The sequence below is a fragment of the Platalea leucorodia genome, assembly GCF_965183815.1.
Source record: "Platalea leucorodia genome assembly, chromosome: 1".
NCBI lineage: Eukaryota > Metazoa > Chordata > Aves > Pelecaniformes > Threskiornithidae > Platalea > Platalea leucorodia.
This window is the reverse complement of record NC_138823.1, coordinates 165,424,813-165,437,902: the sequence shown is the minus strand read 5'-3', so window position 1 is coordinate 165,437,902 and position 13,090 is coordinate 165,424,813. Positions and strand designations below refer to the sequence as shown.

Below are 13,090 nucleotides of genomic sequence, written 5' to 3'. Positions count from 1 at the left end.
CAGGGCGCACAATGAGCTGGAAGGAAAAGAAAGCCCAAGAGGGACGGCAGCTCCCTCGTGCCCGAATTAAGGAATTAATTCAGGAATTCTGCAGCCTGAGGCCAGGACGGGGACACAGTGCCAGGGTGGGAGCTACCAGAGCTGCGTTGAGCTCAGCGCTCTCCACGTTCGCCCGTCCTTTGGGTAAGGAGATTTGGGTTTTCTTGGGCTGCACCGTGCCCTCTCAGGGACAGATACAATATCAGTGAATACCGAATTAACGCCCACCCCCTCTCTGCAGCCACTGTGGCTGTGAAACCTTACCTTCATTAAAAAAGAAACCCAAACTGCCACAGACTGCCCGATTTCACGCATGCAATCCTACTTCAGGGGGATTCCACGGGCGTTATTAAACTCAAGACTGGGTCCTTTTAATCATTCATATAATTTTTAAACAGTTTTAACTTACGACAGTTAAGCAGCTAAAGCATTTTAAAACCAGGTGGATAATCATTACTGTTTCACAACCATATTAAAAAAAATAATTTACATGGATGTTAAGTAGGGGTGGAGTATGCAAAGCTTTATCTCCTCATGATTTAAATCCCAGGCAGCGTTCGGTTTGGAAATTACACCAGATGGATTGCAGAGTGCAGCTCAAGGTCATCTAAATACTGCGTTCTGCTCCAAACCGTAAGCATGATCATCACGACCCACACAAAGCCATCAACAGAAATTTAATACGCTGTCAGACACTTGGTGAGCTTCTGAAAGAGCACTTTAAACGCTCCTTACCCTCGGGTGCAAGGACGCAAATAGCCCTTGTTTAAAAGCGATACGGTAGGAAGGAAACCTCCCCGCGCGTCGGCACCGTAGGAAAAGCACGTTTATGCCGTTGGCGTTGTAAGGACCGGTTGGTTGATAGCCAGATGGTTCATTTAATATCGTCTTGGTCTAGATAAGTCGCTCACCTGCAACTGGAGACCGAACGCTCGCTCTTAGAGCTACGCCCCAACAATATTCTGTGCGCTACGTAGCGGGTAGGCTATTGCCAAAACGGACGTACAGACCTGACCTTATTTAGAACTCCCTCTTTTTCTTATGAAACCGCTTATACTCGAGTAATAATTTTACTACATGGCAGGATTTAAGACTTACTTTAATAGAAAAATGTCACTAATGAGTAATACGTAGCCGGCTGTCTATTTTTACCGCCGCGGGCTCCAGCGCAGCGCCCCGCCGCCGGCCTCCTCCCCGCGCTCCCGCCGGAGCCGGCCCAAGGCGAGGGCTGGACCTCGCGGCAGCAGGTCCGCAGCACCTGAGAGCAGCCCCGGCCTCCCGATGTTTCACTTCTGCCCGGAATAGAGCTTTTTAAGCACCAAAAAAAGCAAGGTTATGCATTTAAAAGAAAGGTTGTTGCAAGGAAGATCGAGACTGTTTTACACCACAGAGCAACTCGGGGGTTGTCTAACGTGTCTTACGCTGTTGTTTGTCTCTGGTGCAGCCATTCACCCTTTCCCTACCTTAAAAAAAAATAGTAATTTACACCTTCCATCACTATAGCTCGTACCACCTGCAGCTCCTACTTTTCCTGCCTGGGATTCCTTGCGTCTCCTCCTCGGGGGCAGCGCTCCGAAGTTTGGGAAACGCCAGGTTCCACTTGTCCTTTTTACCTCGGCCCAAGGCAATTAGCCTTTCCATTAGGACAAAGCCGGCATTTTCCCATGAAATCCAGTTTTTCTGGAACAGAAGGTCTAAAAGACTAATGGATTAGTGCGCTGAGCCATTACATCTGCTGACTTGAACTAATACCACATTTCCAATATGCTACGGAAACGATGTGGGAATGTATATTTGGGAAAGAACATTTAGCAAAGCAGTTAAACGCGGCGCATTTAGGGCTTGCGGCGTAGATCCGTTACGTGTACCTCTGCACAAAGGAGAGGAACCTTTTCTGTGTCTTGAGGAAATGGCGAGACCTCAAATCACTTGGAAATTTCAAAATATTTGTTCCTCCAATGACTATTATGTAAACCCAGTACGGAGTCTTGCTGAGGAATCATTCTCTAAGTAGGTCAGGAAAAGGAAAGGCAACTTGCGTGTACTCTTGCAAGGGACAAAAGCGGATACAGAAATTGAAGTATATTTTTAATTTTCCTGCCTGTTTCCCTCAAGCAGCGACGGATTTTGCCAGATGTAGAGAAAACAGCATTTGCAGATATGTACAAAAGTTTATTTTACAAACAGCAACTACTTTTGAATAACAAAATTGCAAAAACATAGACCAACATTAGAAAACCAGCTCAGGGGTACGTTTTCTATCTGGAGCACAATTTAACAGACTTCACCAAGTAAAAATGCCCGCCCCGCTTCCCTCGCACCCCTCCCCAACCATCCACCAGATGGAATTTCTGTATAAAGCTTTAATTCGAGATACGAAACAGTCATTAGTGACACTGCAGTAATTTTGGACAGCTACAATTAATTGATGGACTGTATTTCTGTAACTTTTTCCTGGCCTTAAAAATAAAAAAAAAATCACATCAGATCTGAAATATGACAAAATCTGATTCTGAAGCAATTTTTTCCTCTAATAAGTACTGGATGGCAATGTTTCTATTTGTATATTTTGCTACGCCACTAGCCCACTCGTTCTACTTTCTTAGTAAGGGAAAGAACAAGTTACATTTGTACTTTAAACTAAGAAACCGCAACAAACATTATCTTGAGTTAGCAAGGAGTGTTTGTTCAGGACTCTGAAATGGCTGCTACTGTCAGAAACGTGTCTGCAAATGTATATTGGCTTGAGTAATAAGTGTACTTAATGTTAAAAAGCGTCAGAAGCTTACAAAATATCGATTCGAAAGGACGACGTGCTCACACTTTTTCATCGACTACAAGAGTCGGAAGGGTTCAAGTCCAGAATTTTGGGTTCTTTTAGAAAGTGAAAAACCTGTATGACAAGTTCAGTTTTAGGAACCTGCGTACAAATGTCTTATTCAGCTGCATGGAGAGAAACGGAGGCCATCATTACAGTCTTCCAACTTCACTTTGAACTTTCTTTTCATGTTTTGGAAGGGTACCAAAAGCTAATTTTTGATAGCTTAATTCAATCAAAGAGACAGTATGAATCGACGTCTAAGCAAGAAATTACCACTTTTAATTTTCAAAGCTGTTGGGTCCTGATGAGATTTAAAAAAAAAATCATTTTTAATATTTCAAAACATTTGAGAAAATGAAAGCATCTCAAGATATTAGAGAAAGTCGGTTATGAAAACTATTATAATACAACAGTACTCATTAGCTCTAATAAAGCTACGTTAGTCTGTTTTTTCACTACAGACCCTGCTTTTCAGGTTACATTATGCCATTAAAAAACTGTTTCTTAGTACATAACTTTCTAAACACTGAAAAACTTTACAAATTATTTTAAATCAACTCAATCAGAATATTGCAAAAAATTACTCAATGCTCTTCAGCTCCAATCTATGGTTTTTTTTGCAAACCATTTACCTGTAACATGATGTCATTTTTGGTATTAAACTTTACTTTGAAAGTATCGTCCATGCTTTTTATCAGGCATAGCGGTATGTTTGTAGTCATATCACTTTAACAATATATAGTTCAATATCTGCAATATCAATATTCGATATTCCCTACGGCAAATGGGATACATCTACAGACGTTTTATAAAGGAACCATTACGGTTTGTTTTCTCAAAAAAATCATCCTCACGTAAGTTTTTTAAAAAGTGGTTTTAACAAACTCATGATATAGTCAACAGTTTACAACATTCAACTTCAAAACGTGTTGAAGTATGCCAAGCGCTGCAATATGAACCGATATTCAAAAAGTGTTTAGAAACACCTTTCTTAGACTCTTAAGAACATTGCTGTTTATCACAAAATTCACTTTTAAACGTAGAAGTTTAGACAAGTGGGATATTAAGATCAAAATTCATTCAGCACACTCTTGCTCACTGCTTGTCAGTTGGACAATTCCCGTTGTGTACAACCTCACCCTTTTCGGCGGACGTCTGTAATATCACAGTACAGTAAGGATTAAGACAGAGCGGCAGTCTTTGTTTTCATCACCTAGCTGTTGTGTATATTCTGTCTATAACGCAATAATCAACACACAAGACAGCGTGGAACCCATCTTCCAGCATTAAAAAAAGCATTTTAATAAACTAGAAACGGCAGCCTTTGTAAGAAGTTTTCTTCACAGTTTTATAGTTGCTAGCATATACTTAATAGTAACGGGCAGAAAGCCCTAAGGTGTTTATAAACATACTTGAAGACAGTACTGATTGCTGCACCCAGAAAGTGGTGGCAGCAAATTCACCCTAAAGTGTCATTCATGGCTTGGAAAATCCAATTCAAGGAAATAAAACCGGTTTCTTCTTCTATTTTGTAAAAGTAGCATTTGACATAAAAAAGAAAAAATTAAAAAAAAAAGAAAAATCAGTTGAGTTGAGCTCCGCACTTCTCTCTGTAAGCAGACGGTCAGTCAAGCGAGTTCACTGTTAAACGGTAACGTTTCAGCTAACTCAGTAAACGCCCTTCAACTTCACTTGTGACACTGTCAAAACAGGGTTTTTTTTTTTTTAACATAACACTGAAAGGATTATTAAAGACAGTTTCCATCGTCAAAGAAACGTTTTCAGCTATATCTGCTGCTTTCACTGGGGCTTCGATTGTTAGAGTAACTGCGATCGCTTTCACTGTCAGAGCCATAAGATCTACAAAGAAAAGATTAAAATGCCTCAAAATTGTATTTTGAGCTTCAAATTCAAAATTACATCATGTAAAAAAATTGTCAAGACAGACACACACGAGACAAGAAGAAAACATACAAGAAGTCTTTTACAGGATCGTATTTCATATAACTGAAGTATTCATTAAGGGACGCTCAGAATTAAAATAATCATTAACTTGACAGGATGAAAACCCTGTGTAAGTCAAGTCAAACTGTGTTTGTAACTACAAAATTTCTTGCTTTCTCTGATACAGCTAAGAAATCATCCAAAATAACTGCTTTGGTAAATGCTAATAGCTGACTGAGAAGTGTATTTTAACAAATATAATTTTATATTGCGAGGGTTTCTCAACTAAGATAATTTCACAAATCCTCACTTTACATATTGCAGTTTTGCGTTTGAAGGAGGATCGTAAGAATTAGGCCCCATAACAGTAACAGGAGTGTGTGAGTGTCTGCGGAGTGGAAGTTGTAGATTAAAATGTTTTGGCTTATCCAGAAGAATTCCAAGCTCAGCACCTGGCCAAGCATCAAGATAAAGTCCAGATGGTTTCAGACAAGCCACAGGACATCTTCAAATTACACAGAATAAACTGTCATTAGAGATTTTCTAGCCTTGTGCCTGTAAGGAAAGCTTTCTAAATGAAAGCTGAGCATATCCTAATCCAACATTCTTTCTCTGAAGCTTCCCAATATCCTAAAAGAATGATTTTGTAAGTTTATTTCCACACTCTTCGTTAACCTCATTGATTTCCCCTCAAACACAAGATGAAAGTTGTCTTACTGTCAGAACTAGATGGGGAAATGGGTGAGAGCAAATTCCATTAAGAGTGTGTACAAAGTTGTGAAAAAATGAGCTTGAAGGGACAGCAGAGGATGAAAATTTACAGTAGTCTTAGAGATCTGCCTGGTTTACCACTGACTAATAGGAGACATATTAAAAGGTACAAAACAAATCACCACTGATATTCACTGATACCTCTATCTCTCTCTCTCTTCTGTGCCACTTCTGATCTTTGTGAAGTGTGCTTACACCTATACAATTCCCCTGGACTGAGTAGAACAAAATTTATCCCAAATTCATCAGCACACTGGATTTGCAGGTAAAACGTTCTTTCAAAATATGTTCTAGGAAGTTAAAAAATTAATTCTGGATAGGACGGCAATTTTTAATTTCCCTTCCAGATTTTTTTTTCAAATCCACTTTTGCAGTCTAACCAAAAAGTATTTACCGTCCAGTGGAATTCTTTGCATACCAGGTAGCTTTTAATCCATAACAGGGCACTTGATTTAAATCTTGAGAGTCAGCTCATTGTTGTTTTTAAGAAACATTTAAAATTATTAAAAAACCCCTAACACGCTTATTTTGAACGCATACATACAATGAACTGTAGCCTTCTCATATCTTTCTTATGCTACTTTCTTCCCCATCCTCAAATTTAGTATGTCAGAATTTCCGATTTCCTCACTCACACATGTGCTCTAATTTTAATTGTTTTTAATTATTACTTTTTGTAACAATGTATTTTTTATGCTTGGGGGGAAAAAAACCCCACACATTAGCCTTTCTGAACGTCGTAAGTATGTGTTTAGCAAATTCTTTTGTGTAAATATGGTGTCAAAGTCATGCTAACAAAAACATACCTGGATCGCCTATCATAACTTCTAGATCTTCGATAGCTGTCACTCCTTTTACTTCTACTTCGACTCCTGCTATAGTAACTATCATACGTGTATGACCTACTTCAAAGGGAAAATAAAGTAATTGTAAATTTACAATTTCTTGTCTAAAATGCTATCTATTTTAAATGCATATTTTAAAGACATTTATATACAGAGATAAGTGGCTATGTAGAAAATACTTTTGAAGGATGTGCCAAACAGAATAATTCTACGTTTTGTAGAAGTTTAAATACAAGAACAAGTATCTTCAAAACAACAGTAAAAATCTCAAATTTCTTAATCTAGCAAAGACTTACAAAGCATCTAAAAAGTTGTGTGTTTTCTCTACAAATTGTAGATGCAGTAAAAATCTCGTCTGCTAATAGTTCTGAAAACAAGTAACAAAGTGATTCCGTTTGTAACTCAATTTTATTTTAACAATAAAAGGAAATGTGTTCACTATTACTTATCTCATCATGACCTACAGCCAAGATAGTTTGCTTATTTTCAGCTTTTAAAAGTGTCTGATGTTGATTTTGCTTTAATTCAAGTCACCATCATGCTATTCTATTTTTAAGTACAACAGATAAAGGGGTATTCTTATACTAAGATATTTTTATAATAAGTACATTTATTGCAGAGTTTGTATAAAACTATAATCCATACCTGGATCGACTGTGATGACCATAAGAACTACTTCTGGATCTACTTCTACTATAGGTTCGACTGACAAAAACAAAACCACAGAGACATTTGAAGTTAATCAGAAGGAAGCGCTGAAGAGAGTTGGGGGAGATGGGGAGCAGGAGGAGAGGAAATGTTTTGCTCGGAATTCCTTATCCATACTACAAAACATTAAACAAAATTATTGTTCAGTAACAGGAAATTTTGAAATCTGACTATTCTAACCCGCACATTTCAAGTAGCTACTTCAGGCTGCAGTACGCAGAGCTAAGCACATTTCCAACTTGCTCAGAGACTGAAGCATTGGACTGCCGTGCCTCATTTACTGGTTCTGTAATGCACCCCACCGCTATCTCCAATTGGAGAACCTTACCTACGACTCTTGTAACTGTGGTAAGAACTACTTCGACTTCTTGACCGATCTCTACTATACCATCCTCTGCTTCGGCTTCTTGTGTAGCTTCTTGACCTACGATCAATGAACAGCTTTAAAAAGCACGAAATAGAATACAACTGAAGAGAAGAGCAGCAGAAAACAGGAGGCAAAAGCATTATAAAGCTTTACCTTTTTAAGCTAAATATTTATTCCATACTTGCTAAACGATACAGTGCTGTTTAAAAGAAAAACGTGAGTTGAAAAACGTACCTTAAAAATATCAGAACTTTCAAGTTAACACAGTAGGCTGTGGGAATAGCACAACTTCTTACCTATATGAATACGTAGAACTTCGGGATCGACTTCTTGAGTGACTGTAAGATATGGACCTTGTTCTGTGCCTGGATTTAGAGTCAGATTTACTTCGTGACCTACTGAGACTCCTGGACGGGCTGTTGTCATCTCTACTTGGAGATTCTTCCTCACTGGAACTTTCTTGGTTCCTTGGCCTTCGATTTAGCCGTGCTGTTTTTCTAACTTCATCAAACAGAGATCCAGGCCTTACTTTATTTTTAGCTTTTATTTCAATTCTTAAACCTGCTGGTTTAGGCTCTGGTGCTGAAGCTACGTTCTTAACTTCTGTGGCAGTACTAATTGTTGCTGGTTGTAAATTACCAACTCCTTGCAAAGGCTTCCATTTATTATCTATCATATTGCTTTGTGTATTTTCAGTAATTTCACTTTTTAAGCTACAGTCCTTAGCACTAGACACAGGGACAGAGTTATTTTCTTGCCTTCCCGTTTCTTTTTCTTCTTTAATATTAATAAAGTCTACAACATTGTTTCCTAGTTTGACAGCATCTTGTTCAGGGGTCTCAGCCTGTAAATCTTTGTTTATACTAGCACTTAAAGCCTGAGCTTTAGCAGTGAGAATGACAGGAGACAAAATGTCCACATCAACCTTCCCTGGCGAGTTACGATCTGGAGTACAAATCTCCATGTTGTCATCTGTCTGAATAACATCTTCCAATCCGTTCTGGTTACTTTCTTCAGCCTGTTTAATCTCATTCTTGCAAGCGGTCACATTTATTCCTGAGTTTAAAATAGTGGTTGAAGCGTTTGTGTCAATGCTATCTTTATTAAGGTTACTGCGATCTGGTGAGGCATCACATGTAGCGTTTTTACCTAAAAGGATTTCATCTGCACAAGACTTTTCATCATTTCCCATTTTATCTTTGACTATTTCATCCTTTTCATAAACTTGTTTTTTATCCTTTATGTCCCTGGTAAGCTGCTTTTCTTTTTTATCATCCTTCGTAACTGGCTTTTCACTTATCTCATCATCATCTTCTTCACCAAACTCCAGGGGGGGCTGCCAATGAAACATTTCTTTTCTTTTCTGAACTTTGTGTTTCTTCTCCTTTTTCCCTTTTGATTTTTCTTTAGCTTTTTTGGAATGTGATTTTTTAAGGGTTTTTTTCAAACCATGCTTGTGTTTTTTTGACTTTCCTCTAACGTTTGTCGAGCTAGAACAAGAACTGTCAGATTCAGAAGACGACAACTGCTTGCTTGTCTTCCACGCACAATCAGAATCCAGAAAGCCTTCTGAAGAATTCGATTGTTTTTTTATCCTTTTGGTAACGCTAAGCTCTGTATCGGATCCTGATGTGGCCTCTCCTTCTTCTTTACCAGAGGAGGGTCTGGAGTCTCCCCTATTATGCCTTGCCGCTCCTCTTTCGGAATTTGATTCAGAGTCCCATTTACTACCTGAATAGGATTTTCGTTTAGTTTTTGCACCACCTCTAGGTTGCTCAGAAGATTTCTCCTTAGCTGCTTTCTTTTTAGCATGATCAGAATCCCGCTCACACTTGGATTTCTCCTCCCCTCTCTCAGAACCTAAGCTATTTTTATCCTGTGTCTGAGTATCTCCTAATTGAAAACGGCCTTCTTTTTCTTGGACTCCTTTCATTTTGGCAGAACGCTCACTGTCAGTAGAGAAGTCTGAAGATGACAAACTGTCACTCTCTTTCAATCCTTGAGAAGACTCATCGTAGTCTTTCGTACACTTATAAGGGAGAGTACTTTCAGAGCTCGTTTCTTGCCTCAGTTTAAGAGACCGAGCATTTTGATCATTTGATGCAGATTTTCTTTTGTTTCTGTGTCTATCATCATCACTAAGGGAATAATAAGATGTCGACTCGCTATAACCTGACCTGTCACTGCGGTATTTACTCAGCGACGGTGATCTGCCAGAAGAACGAGATTTTGTCCTAGAGCTAGATGGACTTCTAGATCTCGTATAAGATCTTGAGTACGACCTACTTCGAGAGGACCTGCTTCTTGATCTTAGCCAACTATCTGAGCTTCTGTCACTATGATATTTGGAATACGCGCTTCGATCGCTATCGGAACTCCTTTGGCGCTTACGGTAGGAGGAAGAAGTGTTAGCCTCTTTAACAACTACTAAGTTGTAATTAGTTTGTGTGGGTATTAAATGGGTTGTTTTAGCTTTCATTTCCTGAATTCGCTCGTAAGATGGCTTCCATGGTTTCTGCCCAGGTTTCCACCTTGAAGGCGGTGGGCTATCACTTAAGGGTATAACAGGGAGGTTTTCTGGGACAACTGGTGGCACGACAACTTTGTCGCTCGGGAGAATAACTGCTCTTACAGGCTCAACAGTCTTGTTCAACTTACTTTCATTTAATCGAGTTGAAATATTTTGTGGAGAATTGGAAACAGTCTTTTGATGCCTAGGTTTAGAACTTGACCTCGACCTACTTCGAGAACGCGATGATTTAGAGGCTGATCTTGATCTAGAACTTCTTCGGGAATAAGATCTTGATTTAGACCTAGATCTAGATCTGGATCTGGACCTGTAGTATGATCGAGTCCCTCTGCTTGATAAAGTCGATGAACTCCGGTCTTCCTTATCAGATTTAGACCAGTCTCTTCTGGATGAATGTCTAGAAGACAATGACGAAGAACGAGACTTCCTCTCACGATCACAAGATGATTTCGTCCTCCTGAGGAAGGAATGAGAGGATTCTACATCTGATGAGGCTGACGTTTTCTTTTTTTTTGTTTGCTTGTGCTTCTTGAAATGCTTCTGCTTTTTAGATTTCTTTTTATGTTTCACCTTCTTTTTCTCTTTTCTGTGCTTTTTGTGATGGCTGGAATATCTCACAGTGCTTAGATCAGAATAACCGTTATGTGACCAAGATCTTGATCTCCGGGATGCACTTCTTTCATCCCATCTGCTTGTACATGGATCACTCAACCTTAAAAACAAACAAATAAGCCCCACACTAAGTAGAAATTCTTTAAGAAATTCTGATCAACTAAGTATTTTCCCCTCCTCCAAGGCAATTAATTAAGCTTAAAAACAATTAACGTCACCATCACCCTCCCTTTACTACCAGACAACTACGTTTTGACTGAGCTTGTTACGCTCATTTGAAGATATGGAATTACACCACTATCAAGAGAGCTACTTCTCTCTAAGAAATGAATTAGCCAACATCAGCAAATTTTGCATATTGTAGAACCTCTGTAAAGCGATCTAACGTTTAATGTTAAGTACACAGGATTTTGCGTAGTTACAGCCACCACTACGGGATTCATAAATGACTTTTAAACACAAATTTAAAAACTTCACCTTATTTAGTATTCTTTTAGCTGGTACGCTGCAATATATCAATAAACTGAATGCACTCAGCGTATAAAAAGACTTATAAACATTTGCAATTATTCAAGAATGATTATACATAATATTCTTCAGTTTTGCTTTTGGGGTTTAGCTATTGTAATTTGACACAGGCTCATATTTAGTATCAAGCAATCAAAAATTCTGGAGAGCTGGCTTCCATCACAGAGTTTGTAACTGCAGAAAGAACATATAACTAAAACAACACAGGATTGGTGGATTCGATTGTCTTATTTGGTATCTGAAGAAACCATATAACCAAGTTTGAGGCTAAAGGAAATCTGACATGATTAGCTCTATGGAAAGCAACAGGAAACTGGACAGGTCCATTAATTACTTCTTAAATAAGTATCCAAGATGGCACCATCAGAAACCACTCTTCTGACCTTCTGACACTTTTCAGCATGTGTTCACCGGGTGTCACATCAGAAAAGTAGAAAGGCTTTAAGAAAGTTTTCCACTTCTGATTTTTGGAATTTAAATGGAATGTGTTAACCACAAAGATATTTACATTTTTTATTCAAACATAAATGACGTGGTACCTCTGCACAATTTATTAAAGCTCGTGTAAAAAACCAAGACATTTTAAATTTGTAGTAAAGATCTTACTTATCGCCTTTACTCCACTTTTCTCCACTGGGTGGTCTGTATGTTCGTAATCTCTGCATTTCCTCTTTCCAGTGAGGAGGTGTCTCACTGCTCTCGTCATCATCGGATTCGGAACACGATCGTGATCGAGGTGGGGTGTGATATCGCTACGAAAACAAAGTTAGATAGCTGCATAATGTATTTTTCCTTAAAAGAGACCGGGTAACATAGAAAATATACCATGACACTCATAGATTTTGCATGCATCTTCATAACACAAGCCAGACAACATCATCCATACAAAGCCCATGAGGAAAACACAAATTCTAGATTTCCTGACAAAAATACCCACTTTGGTATGCATATATGCCGCATGTAAGACAGGATTACATAGCTAACTGTCTTTTCATAGTCTGAGAGCATTTTTCAAAGCTTGAGAGGGGCCAGAAAAGCCATTTTTCCAAAACATAAAAGGAAGAATTGAGGAAGAGGTCATGGATTCCCTTTACGTAATACCTTTTAAAATAACACAGTTACTGCAGATAACTAACTTTTTTTCAGGCTACTAAAGCACAGATGTTTCACTTCAGTTAGCAGACACTTAACTGCTTGTATGGGTAGAGACAAGCCCTATTTCAAAAGTTACTGCTGCTCAAACCCTTCAGAAATGTGAATCCAGTTTAAGACACCTTCCAAGCAAAAAAATTAATAATCTTTCACAAAAGTGTAATGTAGCTTCATATTTAAAAAATTATGCTTAGGCACAGCATTTAAGAAGGCAGTAAGAGCTACTCGTGCAGCAGAGAAAAAGCTCTAATATTACTAACTCATTATTTTCCATTACCCAGTTGGATACACACTTAGGTAAATTCTGTGAGGAAATTAGATGCTCCTTGACTCAATAAAGAAAAACATCTGGATTTTACTCAATTATTTTGAGCCACTTATAAAAGCAAGCAATACGTGGAAAAAAAAATATCGCCCCCCAGAATAAAACCAGAAAGATGCATGTATTAGTTTATTCAGTAAATTACAGGCAGAAGTCTTTAAGACATTCTGTTTATATAAAAAAAACAAAGATAACCTGCCATGAAGATTTGGAGGTTCCTATCCTTTGAGCTGAAGCAATGACTAGTTAAAAAAACAAAACAAAAAAACTTTTACAGATGAATGGCATGTGATAGGTTACTAAGTTTTCACGGACCTCCCTAATTCTCTCATATTATACTCAGGAGTCTCTCAGAACCCAAGAGGATTCAAAAGTACAAATAAGTCTCTTGAAAACATCAAGCAAGTTCACCCTGGATAGCAACTGCTGCTAATCAGACTATTAGAGATGG

The 13,090-nt window shown here is 38.4% G+C and overlaps 1 protein-coding gene across 5 annotated transcripts in view; it reads right to left on the bottom strand.

The window, feature by feature from the left end:
• Positions 1–4,516: 4,516 nt before the first annotated feature.
• NKTR (natural killer cell triggering receptor) overlaps positions 4,517–13,090 on the bottom strand; it is a 42,830-nt gene continuing 34,256 nt past the window's right edge. For 3 of the 5 annotated variants that reach the window (XM_082308747.1, XM_082308748.1, XM_082308749.1), the window contains 6 exons: positions 11,772–11,917; positions 7,792–10,737; positions 7,457–7,552; positions 7,066–7,125; positions 6,382–6,480; positions 4,517–4,720 (listed from right to left, as the gene is read on the bottom strand). In XM_082308747.1, coding sequence (XP_082164873.1) covers positions 4,642–4,720; positions 6,382–6,480; positions 7,066–7,125; positions 7,457–7,552; positions 7,792–10,737; positions 11,772–11,917 — 3,426 coding nt within the window. In that variant the 3' untranslated portion in view covers positions 4,517–4,641. The remainder of the gene's footprint in view (positions 4,721–6,381; positions 6,481–7,065; positions 7,126–7,456; positions 7,553–7,791; positions 10,738–11,771; positions 11,918–13,090) is intronic. The other 2 variants (XM_082308750.1, XM_082308746.1) reach the window with 1 other exon arrangement.